At 55.4% G+C, this 18,756-nt stretch overlaps 1 protein-coding gene across 1 annotated transcript in view; it reads left to right on the top strand.

Annotated features, from left to right (window-relative positions):
* The window catches only part of SHANK2 (SH3 and multiple ankyrin repeat domains 2), a 459,075-nt gene that overhangs the window by 7,743 nt on the left and 432,576 nt on the right, over positions 1 to 18,756 (top strand). Inside the window, exons 2-4 of the mRNA XM_052662177.1 lie at positions 9,698 to 9,901; positions 15,757 to 15,828; positions 17,782 to 17,890. Coding sequence (XP_052518137.1) covers positions 9,698 to 9,901; positions 15,757 to 15,828; positions 17,782 to 17,890 — 385 coding nt within the window. The remainder of the gene's footprint in view (positions 1 to 9,697; positions 9,902 to 15,756; positions 15,829 to 17,781; positions 17,891 to 18,756) is intronic.

Below are 18,756 nucleotides of genomic sequence, written 5' to 3'. Positions count from 1 at the left end.
ACGTGTCTCAGGGGCTCTCCTCACCCCTAGACCACAATTCATCTCCTTTTGCCCGTTTGTCTCACACTCAAATTTCTCCCCAAGAGCAGTATCCCATAGCATCCCGCATCCCTGCAGCATCCCGCATCCCCGCCCACCTGTCTCCACCACCCAGCCTCACACATCAGCTGACAGCCGCACTTCCGGATCCATCACTTGCCTCCAGTCAGGGCATCAAATGGGCTCAATCCAAGGACCTCAGCCCTCCTGCTCATCACTGAGGCTCCAAACAGAACGCCAAGCCTGCAGAGGCTTCGCTTCCTCCTCCGTCGGGTCTTTAATCCCTCCTTTATCCTGTTGCTGCAGACAACCGTCATGTTTGCTTTTCACATCTGAGGCTTCCTGTGTTGTTTAGTAAGGGGAGGACTTTATCCTGTCCTGGCAGTTTTGAGTCCATCTCCTCCTGCGGTAGATGAGAATCCAGCCCCTATGGCTGGCCTCTGGCTCTGCAAAGACCAGGAGGTGGGCATGCATTGTGACAGAAGGTTCTGGAAGGGCCTGTGCAGGAGTGGCTGGTTGCCTTCAGATGCTCCATCAGAGCGCATGGCCAGGCAGGTGTCCCATTCATCACTCTGGGCTCCCCGGGTGTTAGAGTCTCCTTCCAGACTTGGTTCCTCTCCCAGATGTGGCCTCGGTTCCCTAGAATGTGTTTTTCCCAGTGTGGGATGAGGTGGGTTGGATGGACCTTCTCCTGTATTCTCTGGACTTCCAGGCGCTGGGTCAGCGGAGAGCGGGAGGCTCGGGCCAAGGGACTGGTTGGCCGAGCCTGGCCGCTGCAGCCCAGCCCTCGGGGCTCCCTGCTGCCCGGGCTTGTCTTGTTCAGACAGGATTCCTTCTCAGGGGAATCTCATCTCTCATGACAGCTGGGCTTGGCGAGGCTCTCCCCGGCCACCACCCCCCCACCCCACAGGAGGCCCTGTTACCACCCACGTCCGTCCAGCACCCTCCGCCCATGGTCACGTCTCCGGCTGGACCTCCCGTCCGGGGCACAGACTTCATTTCTCCCTTGACATGTTCTCAGTCGGAAGCTCAGAGGCCCCTCGACTCAGGTGGTCCAGACCAGATGCCGCCACGCTGTCCCCTTCCGTCTGACCCTCCAAACCTGGCCCGCAGGGTCCCTCTCTCCCCCAGTGGTTACCATGGGAAGACCCAAGCTGATGGAGGTGTCATCACAGGCCACGAAGTTCATCCCTTGAAGGGCGCCGTCCAGCGGTTTTCAGTGCGTCTGCTGAGCTGTGCACCCACCATCCGGGTCTGGACTCTGCCCGTCCCCCGCGGTGTTTCTCTGCCGCTCGTCCTCAGTCCCCCTTCCAGCCCTGACTATCACTGGCCATGTTCTGTCTCCACACACCGAGTCCCCTCTTCTGGACGATCCACGTGAGCACGTCATGTGGTGTGTGGGCTTTCACGTCTGGCTGCTCTCACCCAGCAGCATGGCCGTGAGGCTCATCCACATGGTAGCGTCTGTGTCTTCTTTCTTTTTATCGCCAAGTCGTAACTCACCGATCATGTGGCTCGTTCCATCTCCCTGGTGATGGTCGGTTGGGTGGCTCCCATTTTGGGCTGTGAACCTTCTCTGATTCTTGGTCTGAGCCAGAACCCAGGAGTTATCCAGGGCCTGCCATCACCCCTCCGCCAGTGCACTGCCAGGCCCTGCGCTTCACCTTCTGAATCCCTTTCAACCCGCGTCACTGTCTCCTCACGGCAGCCCTGTCTCCCCCATCTTCTCTCTGGGGAGCTGCAGACACCTCTTTCCTCAGAAGCGTTCTGCACCTGCCGAAAGTGATTTTTTAAATGTGAACCCAGTTGCCACTTTGTTGTAGAACTCCCCTCCCTCTGCGAGGCTTTGTTTTTAGGGTCAGATCAAGTGTACACGGCGCCCCGTCCCCTGCAGATCCTCCAGGTCCATGTTTAGGACATCATGAATTCATCTCAGCCCTCGCCTGCACTGCACGAGGGGTGACATCTGAGTTGAGCCCCAGGTGATGAGAGATTAGCTTGTAAAGCTTTTTGGCTAGAAGCTTCTGGGCAGAGGGTTGCAGCAGTGGCATGCCTGAGGTGGGAATGAACGGCCTTGGTGTGTCAGAGCAGCGGAGAAGGTCAAGGCTGCCAGCTGGGCAGGTGCTTGGGGCTGAGGTGGGGTGGGGGGTGTGATTCCCCCTGAAGAACAGTGAAGGCTTTGGGAAGGTTTGGTGCAGAGCGTGTGACCTCTCCTCTCAGCTTCTCTCAGGGGAGGACGGAAGGAAGCAGAGGCAGGTAGGGGGGTCCCTGCAAGAATCTGGGACCAGGGGCAGCGGGAGAAGATGGAGATGGGGGGCAGGTTCCTGATGACAGAGTCGGGGTCATCACAGCAGATGTGACTCTTCAGGAGCATGTGCTCGGCCGGGAGAGAAACGGTCCTTGAGGGTGACTGGTGGCAACGTGGTTTTAAATGTACTGCCTGCATCTTTGCACCTTCTTGGGAAAGGAACAAAAACAGACTCCTTTTCTTTTAAAAATAGTGATGTCATTCACATACCGTGCATGGACCATAACGTTTTCCCATTTAAAAGTGTACAATTCAGTGAATTTTAGTTAATTTAGAGGTGAGGGTACCCACCACCACAGTCAATCTTATTTTTATCACCCCAAAAAGAAACCCCATACACATTGGCAGGGATTCCCCACCCCCTCCCCCAGGGGTCCCCCTCCCCCAAGGATCCCCCCTCCTCCCCCAGGGATCCCCCGTCCCCTCCCTCAGGGGTCCCCCGCCCCTCCCCCAGGATTCCCTGCCCCCTCCCTTAGGGATCCCCCTCCCCTCCCCCAAGGATCCCCCCTCCTCCCCCAGGGATCCCCCGTCCCCTCCCTCAGGGGTCCCCCACCCCCTCCCCCAGGGGTTCCCCGCCTCTCCCCCAGGGGTCCCCCGCCCCCTGCCCCAGGGATCCCCACCCCCTCCCCCAGGGGTCCCCGCCCCCTCCCCCAGGGGTCCCCGCCCCCTCCCCCAGGGGTCCCCGCCCCCTCCCCCAGGGGTTCCCCGCCCCTCCCCCAGGGGTCCCCCGCCCCCTCCCCCAGGGATCCCCGCCCCCTCCCCCAGGGGTCTCCCGCCCCTCCCCCAGGGGTCCCCCGCCCCCTCCCCCAGGGATCCCCGCCCCCTCCCCCAGTCCCTGGCAAACACCGGTCCGCCTTCTGTCTCGATGGATTTGCCTGTCCTGGAGGTTCTGTGTTGGTGGCATCAGGCGACGTGTGGCCTGGGAGGGAGGCTTCCATTTATTTACTCCTGCTGTCTGCCTCTCCTGTTGGAGAGAAGCCCCTCCCCGCAAGTCTTCCCCCCAGGACAGCGCTTATCCCACAGACGCCTTAAACGTCTCTGTTCGCTGACCTCACGGGTCGCCCACAGCCCGGGCCACACAGAGATGGAAACACTCTCGTCTCCGAAAGTGCTCGCGTCTGTCACGCTGCCATCTTATTTTCAGGTTTTCCTTACCTACCTGCGTGTTTGCTGACCACAAGGAAATCCATTTGGGATTTTAGACTTAATTAGAAAGTTAGTTGTGTGTGACCCTGACTTGAGTACATGTTCTGCCCTAAAAAAAGTCCTCAAAGAGGACTCGATGGGCAGAAGGAGACAACAGTGGTCACGTCTTTCATTCGAGAACGGTGTTTCCAGCCGTGGAGCGTGGTCCAAGGCCGACTCCCGTCCAGCCAGGGAAGCCCTCAAGAGACCGAGGAACGCCTCAGGTTCCAGATGGTTGTGCCTTTTTTTAATTTAGAGAAAACTGAAAATGTAGGAAAAGACAAAGAATAATACCATCTGTACCAGTTTTTATTATTTATTATGCAGGATTGACAGTGGTTAACATTTTGTCATTTTTTAGTTATAGGGTTAGAATGTTTCAGATAAAGCCAGTGTCTCTCTCACCCTCCTTGCCATTCTGCTCGGGGACAAATATTGTGACGAACCCCACTTGTCCCTTGTTTTTCTGTGTGTCAGTGGTCACTATATGGTATTGTGTTGTTGAGTAAAAAAAAGAAATTATAGATAACCTGGTATCATGCTGGGCATGTCATTTGTAACTTGTTTTCCACTAGATGTTATGTTTTTAAGGTTTGTCTTTTTTGTTATTATCCATCCATTTATTCATCCATCCATCCATCTATCCATCTCTCCATATACTCGTCCATCTATCCATCCATCTCTCCATTTGTCCATCCATGCATCCATTCATCCGTCCACCCATCCATCTCTCCATCCATCTGTCCATCCATCCATCCGTCCATCCATCCATCCATCCATCTGTCCATCCGTCCACCCATCCATCTCTCCATCCAGTTGTCCATCCATTCATCCATCTGTCCATCCAACCATCCATCCATCTGTCCCTCCACCCGCCGAGCCAGTCAGCCAGCGATCCATTTGTCTGTCTATTTATTCTCTTTGCCCTGCAGAAATATGTGGTTTGGATATTTATCTCTACTCTGAGCCACGCTGTTTCGTCCTTTGTAGTGTGCGTTTGGGTCACTTGGCGGGGACAGAAGCATGGAATCTGGTTTTCTTTGTGGTTTCGTTAATTGCTTGGGAAGGCCAAGGAGAGCCCCCTCCCCCTGGTCCCTGACTCCCCCCTGCCTCTAGTTTCTCTGTGACGTGGTGATAATCAGCCTCACTGTCCATAAGTGCAGTGGTTTACACTTTATGGTTTTAATCAGGAGATTGAGACGTCATTGGTTGTTTAAACCAAAGGGGAAGGTTCAGGGGATCTCTGGTGAAAGCCTGTGAGAAAGTTGGGCTGTGACCGAGCTGGTTGTCATTCATGTCCCGGGGCAGCTCGCTAAAGGCCAGGAGGACCTTTATTTTCATATGTGTCATTAAAAAAACCAAACGCCTGTTTAACCAGCCCCAGCTTTGTCTGTTGTAAGCATTCTGCACTGCCTCTTCCTGTTAGGTGTGAGGCTGATGCTTGTCTATGAGCGCGATCGGTCCAGCTCTCAGGAGCTCTGCAGCCTGGATGGCAGACGTCTGGCTTGGTGTGCTCATCTTCTTAAGCTGTGTGTTAATACCCACTTAAATCCCTTCGAGAAAATAATGCCTGGCTCTGGAATTATTGCACGTCCTGTCAGAAGCTTCATAAATCCCACATCATGATGGGAATACTGTGGTTCAGAGGCCACCCTGGGGAGGAGCAGAGTTCTCCTCCTCCCCCGTGTCGTGTCCCGGACTGATGAGAATGGTCCAGAACGGGCAGAAAGAGGACGCAAAGCATCAGTATTTAATTTTCTGTGTCAAAGCCGAGGTGGAGGCCCTCAGAGATATCTGTGGTTGGAGTTCTGTGGCGCCCAGTTCTGATGCTCCGCTCACACCCTCCCTTCTAGGTGGACGGACCGGAGCTCTCACTCCACTTGGTGGGCGCAGCGTCTGGCTCTGGGTGCTGGGCCACACCTCCCCCGTCTCCCTATCTCCCCCAGAATCCACTTCACGGCGCCTTGGGTGAACCCTCCCAATTCGCAGCTCCATCCTGTGCTGTGGAGCCAAGTTGAAACGCCTCAGCCCTCAGGTCCGTGCGTTCCAGCCCCGCCTCTGGCAGCTGTGTGATGCTGGGGGTGGACCTGAGGGTCCAGGGTGTTCCCTTCTGGGCTTGGGGCTGCTGATACCTCCACCAGGAGAACACGGGGAGAAGATGATGGATTTGATGCAGTTTCTTTGCTGGCACATGGTGAGCACTTTGTGTCTGCGGTCACCACGGCTTAATCCTCCTTCTGCTCTTACCGCTTCTAGGAGGACCTCTTAGCCATCGTCAGATCCTCCACTTTGCTCTGGGCTTGCCGGAAATCATGGGGATCAACAAGGAAAATGAACTCACCTCCAGGGAGGGTGGGAATCTCTGGCAGAGCCCAAGCCAGTGCCTCTCGGGTGCCAGGACCTTGATGGTGCAGAGGACTGCTAGTTAGCCCCTCAAAGGTCACCAGGTCTGCCCACCACCTCATCACAGCGTCAGGGGCTGCTCTCAAACCCTTATTCTTTGAAAAGTGTTACTCTGATTGCAAAAACCCTAACCCATGGCCACTTTGGCGTTTCTTAGTGTTTAAACATTCAGAAGCACCCCAGTGTGGCTCCTGGCCGTCACCTTCCTCAGACCAGGCTGTCCTTCTCCGTCAAGGTCACCCACGGTTTTCCCCCTTCTGTATACATCCCTTCATGTGTGGCCTGCGACAGCATTTGGCTGTTCTCCACCACGAGTCCAGCCTGATGGATCTTTGTCCACAGCAGAAAGCATCATTTCAGTTGGGCAAGTGCATTTGGAAACCGTCCCAGTCACGGTTTGAGGGGACAGAGGTTTGCAAGTGGCAGGTGAGTAGCTCTTAGAGGCCAGACATCCCTCGATGCACCTTTAAATGACTCCTGGCAGGTTCTGTTTATTGAGAGTCTTTGAAATGCATCATGAAAGCATTGAGGATGACACGAAGCGTGCTTCTTTTGCAGTGAAAGACGTGCTCAGAAGCAGGGATTTCTTTCAGAATATCCTGCTTTCTTGCTGAAAGCACCGGGCTCTGTGTTTCCAGCTCCATATCCGGAATGGGGTGATGCGGGGGCCCCCCGCAGCACGATGACCCCCGAAGGCTTTGTCAGGTCCCCTCCTCCTCCTCCTCCTCCTGGTTTTTTCCTGGAGAAAGTCAAGAATGAGCTGAATTTAAGTCTCACCTGAGGACTGTGAGCGCGCCGAGGAGGTGATCTGAAGAGATACATAACTCAGCCTGTGTTGTTGATGGTTCTTCCCTTGGCCCGCAGACAGCTCACTCTAAGCATGCAGTGTGATATTTACCGTTCTTTCAAGCTTTGTGTGTTTCAAGCTTCTTTCTCCTATGACATCTTAGAAAACAGCCATTGCCGTCATCTCCGCTTCTCAGGGCCCAGGACAGGCTTGGAGAGCAGTTTACTCTGTTACGTGGAATTCTCTTGCCATGATTTTTCTTTTTCTTTTCAGTTTTGTCTGCGTACTTGACATTTATGTCTAAAAGAATTTTAAATTTTTATTGGCGTGCAGTTGCTTTACAATGTTGTGTTAGTTTCTGCTGTACGGCAGAGTGGATCGACTATATTAAGCATATTTATATTGTATATATCTCTCTCCTTTCCGGATCTCCTTCCCGTTTCCGTCATCACGGAGCACTGAGCAGAGCTTCCTGGGCCGTACAGTGGGCTCTCATTACTTACCTGTTTTAGGCACCGTTGTGAATCGTATGTACCTGTCGGTCCCAACCTCCCGATTCCTTCCATCCCCTTCCCCCGCCTCGGTGTCCGTACTTTTGTTCTCTACGTCTGTGTCTGCATGTCTGCTTTGCGAATAAGATCATCTATGCCGTTTTTCAATGGGCTTCCCTGGTGGCTCAGTGGCGGAGAATCCGCCTGCCAGTGCAGGAGATGCCAGTTTGATCCCTGGGTTGGGAAAATTCCCTGGAGAAGGGAATGGCGACCCACACCAGTATTCTCGCCTGGAGAATCCCATGGACAAAGGAGCCTGGCGGGCTACAGTCCATAGCGTCTCAAAAGGGTCAGACATAACTTGGTGACTGAACAACATACTGTTTTTCTAGATTCCACATCTATGCGTTAACATGCAGTATTCATTATCACCACCGTCAGCAGCAGCATTACACCACCGCCACCATCACCACCAATATCGTCATGATCAACACCCCCTACTAGACAGACTCGGAGCTCCTTAAGGAGTAGGAACCCTTATCTTCTGGGGGAGGGACACAGTTTAGCCCATAACAGCACATACTATCTACGTTCTGTATGATCCTTACAACAGACCTCCAAGTTATATAGTTGGGATGGTCTTCATCACAGAATCAGGGCAACTGCTGAGCGGGTGAGTTTGCCCAGGATCATGAGGTTAGTGTGTGCAGCTGGGTTGTAAACCCAAGCCCTTCTGACCTCCGAGCTCCTGTTCCTTCTAGCGGTTTCTCAGTGGGGCCCTCCTGGCATTTTTGGAGCAGGACATCCTTTCGTTGTGCAGGGCCAGCCCACACAGTGCACAGAGGCAGCCTCTCCAGCTCTGCCCACTGAGTGGCAGTGGGCACCAGTAATCTCTGGGACCACCTACAAACACCACACAGATCCCCCTGGGGCCTGACTCCCAGCCTGTGCTCCAGTTAGCACCCACCTGCTGGCAGGTTCCTTTCTGCCAGCCACAGCGGGGGACCCTCAGGCCCTCTGGACGCTGTTGTCTAAGGGAACTGGAGTTGTCCGTGCAGTTGGAACCGGAGGCTAGCAAGGATTCTCCAAGCAGGAATAGCGAGGGGATGTGCAGCCCCACTTGGTCACAGCTGGGAGAGCTCAGACACGTCTCTTCCTCAGCCTGAGGTGGCAGGGGGTGGCTGGCAGTTCCTGAAGTGAGCAACCGGCCCCCTGCCCGCCTTGTGACCCTGAGACGAACTCTGAGCCTTACTCTCCAGCGTTTGCCAGTGGAGAGGGACAGATGGCACGCTCACGCCCGCGGGGTCAGTTTTCCTGGCAGTGGGACTCTGGGCTGCCTGCTCCACCAACCTGATTGTTGAGAAGCAGGATCCTCTTACCCTCCTGGGAGGCGCGGCCCAGGCGGACGGTCAGGGAGAGAGAAGGGCCTTGGGGCCTCCTCAGGCGTGCAGGCGCCCCTGCGGAGACCTGGTTCCAGGCTCTCGCGCTCATCCTGTCTGAATGCTTTTACAGCATCTAAGCAAAGTTTTGAGCCCCTGCTGATGGCGGTGCAGTAGAACATAGCTTTAATTCAGTGAAAACTAGAAGTTGCAGTCAGAAGTGGCTTCGGCCTAGCGCTCGTTTTCCTGGCTCGTGGGCAGGTCTCACAGACGGGACCTGGGAGTTGGGACCAAGTCACATGTTCAGGTTCCTAGCAGCGCTGTTCTTGAGACGTGTTCATGCTTGGTCTGCGGGAACCGCCTGTACTATTTAACCTTTTCAAAAATTAACTTTCATGGCACCGGATACGATTTCTAAGTCGAACCATTTTTCACAATCGCCTTCCTTTATGGTTTGGGAGCGGCGCTCACGGTGTTTTTTACAGCCCTGGCATTCAGAGTCAGGTGGGTGGGGCCGGTGCCCTGGGCTCGCCCATCAGTGAGGTGAGGAAAGGAGCCCCCTGCCTGTCTGTGAGGTGTCTGTGAGAGCCGTCGGTGTAGAAAGGCAGCTGCGCTGTGGTTCGCTCGAGCCGTGCTCCTCAGTGTTGTGGTTCGCTCGAGCTGTGCTCCTCAGTGTTTCCTGGGCCGGCTGCGGTAACGTCACCTTGAAACTTGTGAGAAATGCAGCTTTGTGGTTGGACCCAGACCCGCTGCATCGGACTGTCTTCTGGGAGGGTGCTTTACCAAGCAGGCAAGTTTGAGAAGCTCTGTACAGGTGGGAGAACTGCCCAAGACAGTCTGTGATGGTAAGCGATGACCATAAATACAGCGGGTCCCGGAGATTGGAGCCAACAGTGAGAGCCGGGGCCCCGGAATCAGTGATCCCATCCGAGCTTTTCCCCTTTTATATTTGCCAAGGAGATCAGAAGGTCACGGTTTTCACCATAAAGCCAGAGAGTCCAGAGCTCAGAGGAGGCCTCGGGGTGGAATGGAGGCCCCTTGGGCATCTCCGGCCACCTGCCCCGGGGGGCTTCCTGCTAACCAGGGGTCTTGTCCTCTCCTGCAGAAGTGCATTCGATTCAACCCGGATGCCACAGTATGGGTTGCAAAGCAGCGGATTCTGTGCTCGCTGAACCAGAGCCTGAAGGACGTCCTGAACTACGGGCTGTTCCAGCCGGCCAGCAACGGGCGCGACGGCAAGTTCCTGGACGAGGAGCGGCTGCTGCGCGAGTACCCGCAGCCCATGGGCAAGGGCATCCCGTCCCTGGAGGTACTGCTTACTTGCCCACAGCTGGCGCAATGGGGAGCAGGGCAGGGCGGGGGGACGCCCTCCCAGACTCCGGGTTGATCTCCTATGCGGAAATCACTGTTAAATCAATAGTTTGTATTCGTGAGCTCGCAGGTGATTCTATCCTGGTCTGCGGACCAGGTGGCGCCCGTGGTAAAGAACCCGCTTGCCAATGCAGGAGACGTAAGAGATGCTGGTTCGATCCCTGGGTGGGGAAGATCCCCTGGACGAGGGCATGGCAACCCACTCCAGTATTCTTGCCTGGAGAATCCCACGGACAGAGAAGCCTGGCAGGCTACAGTCCATACGGCTGCAAAGAGTCGGACACGATTGAAGCGACTTAGCAGGCACACGTGCAGTGCGTAGCCATTTGTTTTCTCACTGTGGATCGGACGAACCTGTTGGAGGGACGTCCTGCTGCAGGGATGTCTTGCTGTGAGCGAACCCTGGGTCTGACTCAAGCTCATGTCCCCGGGACCTTTGAGTCTGGGGGTGCAGAGCGGGGTTTGCCTCTGCCCCACTGAGTCTCTCCCTGGCACGGGGTGGCCCCCGGCCATCCAGCTGTTGTCAGAAGCATGAGTCTCGGGAATGACCAGTGGGCTGTTTGACCCACTGTGGCCAGTCAGGTGCTCCTGGGTGGGTGGGCTGCCTCGTAATGTTCGGTGGGTATCCACTGGCAGCCTCACATCCACAGAAGACGTGGCCTCAGACCGTGCCCCTGGGGAGCCCAGGTTTACATACGGAATTCCCACATTGTGTATTTTTAAAAATTATTTAATTTGAAACTTTTTTAAAAATTATTTAATTAATTTTTTTTTTAATTACAAAAGTATGGTAACACATTTACAGGAGACTTGGAAAGTACAGAAAAAAGTTACATACAGTTCCACAGTGTATTACAATTACTTTTTAAGTAGATAAATTAAGATTTTTTAGTTGGAGTTTTAGTATCAAGCTCTCAAAAATTAACAGAATGAATAGACAGAAAAGTAGAAGGATGCGGTAAACTTGAAAAGCACCGTGACCAATTCAGCATAATTAAGATTTGTCCAATTTTCACACGCCAGCAGGATACAGATGCTATTCGAGTTTTTTTTAATTGAGTTTTATTGAAGTATTGTTGATTTACGGTGCTGTGTTATCTCAAGTGTACAGCAGAGCGAATCGGTTATCCATTTACATATGCCCACTTTTATAGAGTCTTTTCCCATAGAGTCCGTTGCAGAGCGCCGAGTAGCATTGCCCCCACTGCGCAGGAGGTCCCTGCCAGGCACCTGCTCTCTGTATAGAGATGTGTACACGTCAGTCTCCAGGGGACCCCTCTCCCCACGCGACGTAGTAACACAGAGATGCAAGTGGGAGGAAGTGTGGATGTTTCTACAGGTGCCCCACACGTCACCTCAAGTGATGGTGTTTGTTTCAGCCTGGTCGACTGTGAGAGCCTGGGAGTGGTGTCGTGGGTGGCACCTGGGCCACCATAGGGGGTTACTCTGCAATCAGAAATGCCGTGGGCCGAGGCTGCGCCCCACCTGCATGTTCCCAGGCCTGACGGGGACTGAGGTTCTGCGATCCCCAATGTGCCCTGGGCCAGGGAGGAGGTTTCCCGTGGAGGAAAAGCTCACATGCCTCTCAGGAGTCACGTGGGCCCCTGTCTTGGCCTCGGTTTGCTCATCTGTGAAGTGGGACTCCATTGACCAACCCCTTGTTGGGGGCCTGCCTGCTCAGTCCCAACCCTTTCTCGACACAGGACAGTCAGGGTTCTGCTCTGATGGAGCTCACACTCTCTGGGAGGGGACAGGCCAGGAACAGCAAACACACAGCTCCTTTAGGGGCTGACAATCCATAAAGACAGTAAAACAGGTGGGAACAGGAAGTCCAGAGCCTGCTCTTGATCAGAAAGCATCTTGGAGAAGGCTGGCCCATCCCACCCCCCGCCCTGCCCCGAACAAGAGGAGGCCCAGGAGAGCCTGGTGGAACCGGGCAGGGCTGTGTCCTGGCTTTCAGAACAGCTGGCACAGTGTCCTTCTGACGTCCCGCCCAGGGACCATGGGAGCCGGGGCTGTGACCTCAGACAGGCTGGGTCCCGTCCTGGCCACCGAGGGACCCTGTCTGAGCCGCAGGTTCCCAGCTGTGAAGGCAGGGGAACGTTCGTGCTGTTTTCTCTGCGGCCGTGAGGCTCGAGTGGGCCGTTCCACAGGGCAGTGCTCTGAGCACGTGGTGACGGGCGAGCCCGCGCGGCGGTGCTGCAGCTGCCCCTGCCGTCGCTCCCGCTGCCGTGCAAGCACGTGCCTTCACTCATCTCCTTGGACCACCGTCCTGCCGGGCAATCTGCTGTGCGGGGCTGAGCCTGGCCTGGCGACGGACACGCCAGGGGCAGCGTGGATCTGAGCCTTGGGTCATTGCAGTAAGGCACGGTTGGCTACCTATGACACGTGGAGAGAAGGCGAGAAAAGGACGTGTGTTTCTGAGCCTGGGTCCCTCTGTAGCCACACGTTGCAAATGATTATGACTCTGGAAACGGACATTCTCCTGTCAGTGCTCACCCTCCTGCCAAGAGGTGTTATCGACCCGAGCGTGTTTTTTTAAAAACTGGAAGAAGCACCCACTGACTTGATGTCCTACAGATCCATCAAGTTAGCAAACTGGTACACTCTCTCTTGTCACTCCCAGGGCCTTTCCAGGTGGCCCAGTGGTAAAGAATCTGCCTCCCAATGCAGGAGACATGAGTTCAATCCCTGGGTCGGGAAGATTGTCCGGAGGAGGAAATGGCCACCCACTCCAGTACTCTTCCCAGGGAAAATGCCATGGACAGAGGACCTTGGCGGGCTACAGTCCATGGGGTCGCGAACAGTCAGACACGGCTCAGTGACTGAGCAGAGGCTCTCGCGTGCAGCCGTGTCCCCAGGGCCGTGGATGAAGGTGCGTGGAGAAGACAGGCCATCTCATCTTGGATGAGGATAAGCAATAGGGAGGTTTCACTGCCATCCCCAGAGCGTGGTGTCCCAGTTGACTCTAGAACCAGAGGGGCAGAATCCTAAAACAGCCTGCGTCTCCTCCCACGAGGTCAGCTCAAGAGGATGGACGCTGACTGTTCTCCACAGCACGCTGATCCAGGAACCGGGTGCTGCCTGCGTTTCACAGGATTTTCCGATTGCTCTGGTTTATTTTGGCACCTAAAAAAAACAGAAAAAGAAAAAGAACAAGGTTCAGTCTGTGGCACCGAGGAATGCGGTTTCTTACGGGATTGCTCTTCTGTTTGGAGTCGGGGGGAGGCCATCAGGGGTCGCTCTGGAAACGTGAATGGAATCAGACCTTCAGAGTTAGCTCACACCCCGCTCTGAGCCTTCATGGCACGTCCGTGGTTATTTAAACTCCTCCGAGTGAGGGGGGGATCAAAGAAAGTGGGGGCGGGAAGGGTAAGAACGCGTTTGCCCAGCGCTGGTTCCGGGCCAGGAAGCTCATGTTCCTTCCCCGGGCGCCCTGGGAGCTTTGTATGTGACCCCTGTGTGACTGACAAGGAAGGAGAGGCTCGGGTGAGGAAGGTGCTCAGCCCCGTGGCTCAGCTGCTAGTGCAACGGGGCAGGACCGTGTGGCCCAGGCCCCCCATCCTCTGCCCGCCTTTTGTCTGTAGGAAAACTTTACCCAAAGAATAAGTTTAATCAGAGAAGTGAGAACATGCAGAGACAAAGGGAAACACTCAAAGCAGACCAGATGATAAAGGTTAGTCTCTAAGTGAAGCCAGGGACTTTCAGTTCTTCCCCAAGGACCATAGCGGACAGGGCGATGGCACCCCACTCCAGTACTCTTGCCTGGAAAACCCCATGGGTGGAGGAGCCTGGTGGGCTGCAGTCCATGGGGTCGCTAAGAGTCGGACACGACTGAGCAACTTTACTTTCACTTTTCACTTTCATGCATTGGAGAAGGTAAATGGCAACCCATTCCAGTGTTCTTACCTGGAGAATCCCAGGGACGGGGGAGCCTGTGGGCTGCCATTTATGGGGTCGCACAGAGTCGGACATGATTGAAGCGACTCAGCAGCAGCAGCAGCAGCAAGCACCACGGATATTATTCTGAGCCACGTCCCGGGAGCTGTCTTTTAGGGACGGAAACCCCTACCAGGTGGAAGAAGCTAACTACACGACGACCAGACTGTAGTTGTGACATGCATCCTTGCACGTGTGTGTGCTAAGACTTCAGTTGTGTCTGACTCTTCGTGACCCTCGTCTATAGCCCGCCAGGCTCCTCTGTCCGTGGAATTCTCCAGGCAAGAGTACTGGAGTGGGTTGCCACGCCCTCCTTCCTGACCCAGGGATCGAACCCACGTCTCTTACATCACCTGCACTGGCAGGTGGGTTCTGGGTCACTAGCACTGCCTGGGAAGCCCAGCCATGACATAAGCTGCCACAGTTCCGGGAACTGGCCTCAAAGAAATGGGAACAAACCTACCTTGGAACTAAAGACTAGCTGTACCTAAAACAACCAACATGATGCTGGTCAGACCACCGATGACCAATTTCAAGATGCCTGTCAGAGCTGACTGTGCCTGCGGCCCCCTCCCTCCGTCGGTGAAAGCTCTTGCCCACCGACTGTTGGGGAGGGGAGTCCGCCTTTGAAGAGGCACCTGGCCCCCACCCCCGGTTGCCAGCATCCAAAATCAGACAAACTCCCCTTTCCACCAACCTGGCCTCTTGATTGGCTTGAGTGGCAAGCAGCTGGACCCCACTTTTGGTTACCCTGGGACAGTGGTGGGGCTGGAATTGGAGCCATGTTTCGACCTAGGAACCTAGTGATGCCCAAGCTGCCAGCATCTTCCCAAACCCACCCTAGGGCGGCCGGGGCTCCTGGGAGGAGGCAGGCGTCAGGCGGGGTTGCTGGGGATTCAGCAGCGGCGTGCAGCCCCACTGTGCCCTCCTGGGCACACCATTGCACCTGCCCAGGGTGTGCCCCCTGTTCCCGTCTCCTGCAGGTTAGCGGAGGCACTGACGTGTGAGGGAGCAAGGCTGAGCTCAGAGGTCCCAGGCGGAGGCTGCAGGCAGGCGGCTTCACCAGGCTGGGGCTTCTGTTGCCGTTCAGGCGCTCAGTCGTGTCAGACTGACTGTGACCCCATGGACTGCAGCACGCCAGGCTTCCCTGTCCTTCATCTCCTGGAGCTTGCTCAAACTCATGTCTGTTGAGTTGGTGGTGCCTTCCAACCATCTCATCCTAGGCTGCCCCCTTCTTCTCCTACCCACAATCTTTCCCAGCATTGGGATCTTTCCCAATGAGCTGTCTCTTCCTATCCGGTGGCCAAAGGGTTGGAGCTTCAGCTTCAGTCCTTCCAGTGAATATGCAGGATTGATTTCCTTTAGGATGGACTGCTTGGATCTCCTTGCTGTCCAAGGGACTCACAAGAGTCTTCTCCAGTGCCACAATTTGAAGGCATCAATTCTTCGGCCTTCTAATGTGTGTTTAATAAAGGTGGCCGATGCTGGGGGCCTGGCCGATGTGAGAAGTAGGTCCCAGTTTGGTGCCTCACCGGCAGCAGGGAGACTGGCTCGCTGGCAGAGGAGGCAGAGGCGAGCAGGGAACCCCAGGCTCCCGGGCGCTCGTCCCTCCGGTTGCCCGTGTTTCTCTTAGTGGCCTCCCCCCAGCATCTCTGCAGAAGGTACTCGTGCGCCATTGCAGTCTCTGCGCTTCGAATACAGTTTATTTAATGCTGCAGGGTTTGCTCGGGAGCCCCTGCCATGGGTGAGATAGCCACGGAAGAGGCCGGCTTCTGCTCTCTGTGGCCAGCCGTGTGAAATACTTACCTGGTTTTCTTTTCTTTTTTTCCCCCCTTGCTTCTTTGTCTGTGTCAGTTTCGCTACAAGAAGCGGGTGTATAGGCAGACAAACCTGGACGAGAAACAGCTGGCCAAGCTGCACACGAAGGTAAGCGAGGAGTGTGTGTGTCAGCTTGAGCTGTCGTTCCTGCGGCCTCGTCTTCAGAGATGCGGGCGGTTCTTGGACAGTGGTTCTTCTTCCCGGCAGATGTTGGGGCTAATGAGGCCCCTGCAGCCGCCAGAGCGTGGTTAAACACCGCCGACGTCTCCTCCCATGTGAGGCAGGCTTGGTAGATACCTGTGCAAAAGGGAAGTAACGACACTGAGAAAGAGGAGCCTGGGACCCTGCTTTCTGCTCACTGCCCCCCGGTGTTTCTGGAAGGAGGAGTGGCCATTCCCTCTGAGGTGTTGCTGCCCAGACAGGGGACAGCGCTGCAGTAGGTATCTGCTGCTGCCGCCCTTGTAATTAAAGTGCTGTTTACATAAGCTGCTCAGAGGCCAGACCGCTGCGCAAGGGTGGCAGGGGAGAAGGAGAGGGTTAGCAAAGATCCGTGGGCTGCTTTGCAGACACGGCCGCACCCTGCCAGGGATGCTGTGCGTGTCCGTGGTGCACTGGAGCTGGAGCATGTGGCGGGCACCTCGCCCAGCACAGAGGACGCAGTGTGATGCCCAGGGATGCCCTCTCCCGCCCCGCCCCTTCCCAGGGAGCCCAGAGCATCTCCTGCGGCGCTCAGGGAAGGCCAGCGTCCGGTCGTTGCCTGACGGCTTCCCCGAGCTGGCCCTGACCTGCCCAGGTGAGCTCACCCGGAGCCACAAGCACACAGGGGGCCTCCCCGCCCTACGGGGTCCCCCTTGTTTGTGTTTTGTCCCCCATTCGTATCAGGAAGGTCGTGAGGATTTTTATCATGTTCAGTGGGCTGTCGCCCGCCTGTTGCGCTATTTTTGTGCTCAAGTTGTCCAGACATGGCCGGTGGCCCTTCCGCTGGCTCTCTACCCCCTTGGCGCGCCCCCACAGTGCTGCCAGCGCCGGCGGTTTTCAGGCACAGGACAGTCGGGCTGCTCTTGGATTTTCTCTGCCCAGCCCCGGGATCCACCCGCACAGGGGTGTTTAGACTCCCCGTGTGGGCACTTTTGGTTTTTTAATTACCCTCCAGTGTGTAGATGAAAGTGATGAAAATGTATTTGTGCCTTTAAAATAATGTCGATTAGTAAATAGCAGGGAAGGTGTTCAGTGTAACCAAGTGTGCCCTCTGCCTTTGGATATTTTGTGAATTTTTATTCCCACATTGTACAGAAAGTGTCCAGGTGGAGATCTAGCCTGTGTCCCTGAGCTGAAGGGTCCAGGGGCTCTGGGGTGTTTGGGGAGGAAGGGTGTGGAGTGGAGGTGGAGGGCTGGCCAGTGAGAGCCTCAGGTTCATCCGATAGAGCTATCTCGGATTCCGCGATTACGATCAAACAGCCGGGCTGTCTGCCCGACAGACGGATGATTGTCATTTCCCTGCAGGTGTGGCTGGGCGGCCCCATCAGGGCTGAGCCCCCAGTCGTTCTGATCTCTTGAGGAGTGACTGTCTCCTTCACCTTGACTTGCTTGGATTAAGCCGAGTGAGCTGTGCCCTTTTGCTCCCCACTGAGCCTGCCGCTTTAGAGATTAAAAAGCACAAATACCAATCCCTGGGCCTAGCTCACCAGGAATGAAGTCGGAAGACCTGGGATGCGCCCTGGAAAGTGTTGTTTTCAAAGCGGTCCAGGATGCTCAGCCTTCTGAAAGTGAAGAAATGTCCTGTGATGTTAGGCAAGGACAGAAATTGGTGGGGGGGGGGGGGGTTTCTAGAACATTCATCCAGGGTGGGCTGATGGCATTTTCCATGTCCTGGGCTCTGAGCTTGGCCCTGGGGTTCCAGCCACAGAATGACGCTACCCGGTAAGCCTGGGGTCTGCAGTGGGGCCCCATCGAGGGGTGGCTCTCCTCCCTGTAGAGGAGGCCAGCGTGTGCCCCATAAGGAGCCTTCCCGTGGTCTGTAAAGACGTTTCTCCATAAAACCACCTTTACTTTTCTCTCCAGAACAATTTGAAAAAATGCATGGATCACATCCAGCATCGGTCAGTGGAGAAGATCATCAAGATGCTGGACCGAGGCCTGGATCCGAATTTCCACGACCTGGAGACTGGAGGTAGGGCTGGTTGGAGAGACTTGGGGAAAGCCCCCTGAAGCGTGGGCTCAGAGAGAAGAGGCGATGCTGTGGTTCAGACTCCACGGGCACACGCAGCATCAGCCTTCACTGGGTCTTAAACACGTGTTCTCCCCGCTCCGAGGGCCTGTGTTGTACCCGGAGTTGCCAGCAGGTGGCCAGCACCTGGCAGGTGGAAGGGGCGCGGTGCGGACCTGAGTTGAGAGAGTGAATGAGTGGGTAACAGAGGGTTGCTGTCTCCTGCCCTGGAAGACAGACGTGCACTCACAGGTCTTGCTCCCCCCGCTGGAAACCAAGCCTCTGTGTGCGGGCCCTCGGATCACGTGTGGGATAGACCCGTGCAGGCCGCCATCCTCCGCCCTGCTGACCTTGGGGCTGGATGAGCCTTTCTATTTCTTGCCGGTTCCAAATGGGCACTTTTATTTAATCTTCTCTTTTCTCTTTTGGTTTCCGGTTTTATGGCTAAGCAGTTGACAGAAAACCTTGCATTATTTTCAGTGTGCGGTATAAGGATTTGGTTTGTGGATACACTGGGGAGTGATCACCGCAATACATCGAGTTAATATCCAGCCCCACCCACAGTTCCACTTTTTTTTTTTCTTATGATGAGAACTTTTAGGAGCTACTCTCTCCTTGTTCTTCAGTCACTAAGTCCAGGTCCTTTGCGACCTCATGGACTGTAGCCCTCCAGGCTCCTCTGTCCATGGAATTCTCCAGGCAGGATACTGAGTGGGTTGCCATTTCCTTCTCCAGGGGATCTTCCCGACCCAGGGATCGAGCCTGCTTCTGCTTCGTCGGCAGGCAGATTCTTTACCACTGAGCCACCGGGGGAAGCCGATCTGCTCTCT

The sequence above is a fragment of the Budorcas taxicolor genome, chromosome 25, assembly GCF_023091745.1.
Source record: "Budorcas taxicolor isolate Tak-1 chromosome 25, Takin1.1, whole genome shotgun sequence".
Taxonomy (NCBI): domain Eukaryota; kingdom Metazoa; phylum Chordata; class Mammalia; order Artiodactyla; family Bovidae; genus Budorcas; species Budorcas taxicolor.
Note: the sequence above shows the minus strand (reverse complement) of the source record. Positions and strands in the feature narration are given on the sequence as shown.